Source organism: Merops nubicus, unplaced genomic scaffold (genome assembly GCF_000691845.1).
Source record: "Merops nubicus isolate BGI_N331 unplaced genomic scaffold, ASM69184v1 scaffold37730, whole genome shotgun sequence".
In the NCBI taxonomy this organism is placed as follows: domain Eukaryota; kingdom Metazoa; phylum Chordata; class Aves; order Coraciiformes; family Meropidae; genus Merops; species Merops nubicus.
This window is the reverse complement of record NW_008584202.1, coordinates 285-4,185: the sequence shown is the minus strand read 5'-3', so window position 1 is coordinate 4,185 and position 3,901 is coordinate 285. Positions and strand designations below refer to the sequence as shown.

Below are 3,901 nucleotides of genomic sequence, written 5' to 3'. Positions count from 1 at the left end.
ATGGCCTCCTTGCTGTCACCCAGCTTGGCCCAGGCCCAGCCCTGGTGCAGGTATCCAGCTGTTCTCCAGGCAAGGCAGCGCAGACTCTCCTTCTGGGACAGCCCTGACCCTAGCCAGGGGCACTCCGGCTCCTCCGGCCTCTCCTCCACTCGTAACACCCGTGGGATCAGGTCACTGGTCCGGCTGATGACCTCCTCGCACACGACTATGGCGTCCTGGTGCCTCCCTGCTTGATGCAGGGCGGACGCGGCTTCCAGGAACACCTCAGGGATCCTGGGCAGAGCCGAGCTACCATCCAGGGGCACCTGGGGAGCAAAAGCGATGGCAGAACTGCAGAGCACCCGGCCAAGCAAAACAACCCCCTGCTTACTGGGAACATGGATCTGCCTCCCAGCAAAGCTCAGACCCACTCCCACATACACTGGAACCTGCCAGAGGAGGCAGAAGCTGTGAAGCACTAACAGCTCAGCAGAGTAAAGGGAGCAAATCCCCACTCTTGAAGCGAAGGACATCCAAACCCAGGCTGATAGCTGCTCCCTGCAGGGAAGGTGAAGCTGTTTCTCCAAACAGCACTGGCAAGTGGTCTCTGGTGTGAATTCAAGGGCAGATCTGCCACAGGTCAGAGGTACCAGTCCCCACCTAATTTCCTTCACATGTCAAACTAGACACTGAAACCTGGAGTCCAGGTTGACGCCTGGGCACGGGCCTTGGGATGAGGATCCACACCTCATCTACCAAGTCACCAAGGGAGCTCTTCACCAGGAGACCTACCTGCTGCTGCAGCCCTTCCTGAAGCAGGGCCAGAAAATCCAGGTAATGTTCCACTGCATCAGCTACCCTGCAACAGAGACATGACCCATGGTGGATGGAGGAGAGAGGCCCCAAAAAGTGCCAGCAGCCAGGTGGAACCTGGATCTCCCTGCACCACACTCGCTCTGGTCATGATACCTGTGCTTTGAGCAGACCTACAACAGCAGTATTGAACTGGGCAATTTCCAGGAGCACAAAGAAAACCACAGAGCCTTAGGAAGCAGCATGTTGCAAGCAGACCAGGGGCCTCGTTACCTGCCATCCTGGAGGCACCTCTGGGCCAGCAAGTACTTCACTTCAGAGGGGTAGTGACAGCGAAGCAGAGAAGCTAGTATTGGTGAGTGGACAAGAAGCTCTGTTCGGATTAGGAAATAAGGACTAGAGGAGCCAGCTGCTGGAGGTTTTTTTTCCAGAGCCTGTAAAACCGAAACAGAAAATATGGTCAGCACAACGCTGGTCTAGTCCTGAGCAGCTGCAATCACTCGCCACTGCTGGCATCTGGAGATGCACTTCATAGGCACAGCAACGTCGTTCTCGCTCACTACACCATACCCATGTGCAGGATGTTCACCTCAGGTAAACCTCACGTGTTTAGTTCAAAGTGCTCTGAGCTGTCTTGGACACCCACTGCAGCTGCAGACCCAGTTAGACTGGATCTTGGGCCACTGATAGTGTGAGAGATCCCTTTCCTCAGGTGTGTTTGTATTTTACAGATTTCAAACATCTGAAGAGCTAACTCAGGGTATACTGCTGTGATCTGCTCTGCCCAGGTGCACCAAGGTTGCTCTGGCTAATGCACACCCCCTCACACCCACAATCTGCCTTTTAAAGGCCTCTTTACTATTTGCTAGTTTAGTGAGACTGATGCTTTCTGATATGAACCTGTAACCTCTTCTCCCAGGCCATCAACTGGGACCCAAAGGTCCTGTCACATCAACTGCCAGGTGCTGAGCAGGAATTTTGGATCTCACTGGGCTTCTTCCTGCCCATTGCTGAAGGCAGCACCATGGATGGATCACTGTAGTCTACTTTGGGAACTCCTTCACAGTCAAGCAGCCCCCCCCAACCCCAGGAAGGCAGGAGCCTACTTGAAGTTCTGTGTAGGCTTCTGTGGGCAAAAATCATCCCATAACATAAAGGAAGCAGACAAACCTCATAGAGCAGAGCCAGGGCCTGCAGCTCCGCTTCTGTCTCCCCCAGCTCATGGTACACTGCTGCCACGTGGGACAGGGCAGAAAGGCACTGGAAGTCTACCTGGAGGGCCCGTTTCAGATGCTGAAGGGCTGTCTGAGGCTTGCCCTAGTCAGATGGGAAAATCTGCATGTTGCAAGGACATCCTGCTGACATCTTTACTGTTCAGTGGGATCCAGATCCCTGCTCTGTTCCCCAGTGATCCCCACCACACAAGGGCAAGCACTTCAGGCAAAGCCAGCCCTCCTCAGGCTGGTTTTTGAGCTTCTCTCTCTGCAGCGACCCTGTGCACTCAACCAAAATCTCTGCCTGGATTTTCCAGCTGTCTGAGGCAGCTGGGGCCACAAGGGCAACTTCTGCCAAAGACCTTGCTTTCCTACTGCAGCCTAGGACCAGGCAAAGGCCACATGGACACCAGCCTGAGCCCTCCCCCCCTGCTCCAGCCTGCATTTCCCTCTCTGACCCCACCACTACCATTCGATGAGCACAGCAGCCGAGGCAGGCGTCACGTTAGGCGTGTGCCCCCCCCCCTACCATTCGCGAAGCACAGCAGCCGAGGCAGGTGTAGATCTGGGCCAGGACCCTCTTGGAGCAGAATCCTCCTGCAGCTTCCTGAAGGAGAGAGAAGGCAGTGGGGAAGTTCCCAGCCTCCAGCTCCTGCAGACCTAGGACAGACCAAACAACTCAGCTCTGCAGCTCCTCCTCCTGCCCTGTGGGCTCCCCAAACGAGTGCGTGTGCCCTTTTCCTCCCCGTGCCATAGAGATCTGCCTGACATGCCCAGGCACACCCAGCAATGCACAGCAGGATGGTGCCAAGCTGCCAGCTTTGGTTCGATGGTGCTGCAAGGGAACAAGATGGAAACATCTAGTGAGAGTTATAGAAGCTTCCCAGCCCAGCGACCAAGAGGTCTGCCTGGTCCAGAAGAAGGGCAGAGGTAGGTGGTGGGCAGGCCCACCTGTGTGTTCATCCACAGCAATGACAGTGCGATGGGGAAGCACACACAGAACCTCAGGAAGAATTCTTCCAGCAATTCTGGGCCACTTCCCAGCTGGATGCACTGGGATATTAATTCATAAATATTTACAGCAAATGGTATTTGCTTTTCTTGGAATTTTCATTTCAAGTTTCCCTCTGAGGCTGCCCTCACATGACTACACCATGTTCACATCTGCCACCACACCACTGGAAGGGCTGTGGCCACCATGGAGGCATTTGAAGAGGCCCGTGGGTGGGAGCTCCTGCCCTGCCTCCTTACAGACAGGCAGAGGAATCCCATGACAGTGCAGAGGAAGGCTTAGCTAGGGAAAAAGCAGGGAAGCTCTGTGGCTAGCAAAGAGCAAAGTTGATACCCAGAGGCTGAGCCCAGGCCCTCTTCCAAAGGAACAGCCCTGAAACCCCCAAGGGACAGTTTGCTTGGGAAGAGAAACCAGGATAAAGGCAGGGAGAGAGGGTCCTGGGACAGGAGCAGTGGCAGGCTGTGCTGGCACGAGTGCCTCCTCCACACAAACCTTGCAGGAAGGCAGCTGTGGTGCAGAGGATCTCTTTCAAGTCCTTGGTGCTCTGTGCTAGAGGAATGGAGGCCTCCTCAGGAGGTACTTGCCATGCCTTGAGCAGGGAGAGGAGTTTGTTCTCCCCCTCGCTGCAGCGAGCACTTCCCATGTCCTGTGAATAGACAGAGGAGAGAGAGCAGGGAAAGCTGAAGGGAAGCAAGAAACACTGATCCCAGGGCACATGGAAACAGAAGTCCAAACAAACTCTTCAACAGTGCTCTCTGTGATGAGGAGCAATGTACTACCAACCCCTCACTTCAACTACAGCCCCTTGGTGCAGCGATTCCTGCCTGGCCTGGGGCAGCACCTCCCCACTGCAGAGCGAGGTGCCCCTTGAGGGGATGCTGGC

At 55.2% G+C, this 3,901-nt stretch overlaps 1 protein-coding gene across 1 annotated transcript in view; it reads right to left on the bottom strand.

The window, feature by feature from the left end:
* FANCG (Fanconi anemia, complementation group G) overlaps window positions 1–3,664 on the bottom strand; it is a gene marked incomplete at both ends in the record, with an annotated part of 5,140 nt that extends 1,476 nt beyond the window's left edge. Inside the window, 6 exons of the mRNA XM_008943421.1 lie at window positions 1–305; window positions 772–838; window positions 1,066–1,226; window positions 1,963–2,109; window positions 2,536–2,666; window positions 3,511–3,664. The exon at window positions 1–305 is cut by the window's left edge and continues 21 nt beyond it. Coding sequence (XP_008941669.1) covers window positions 1–305; window positions 772–838; window positions 1,066–1,226; window positions 1,963–2,109; window positions 2,536–2,666; window positions 3,511–3,664 — 965 coding nt within the window. The remainder of the gene's footprint in view (window positions 306–771; window positions 839–1,065; window positions 1,227–1,962; window positions 2,110–2,535; window positions 2,667–3,510) is intronic.
* Window positions 3,665–3,901: the final 237 nt, after the last annotated feature.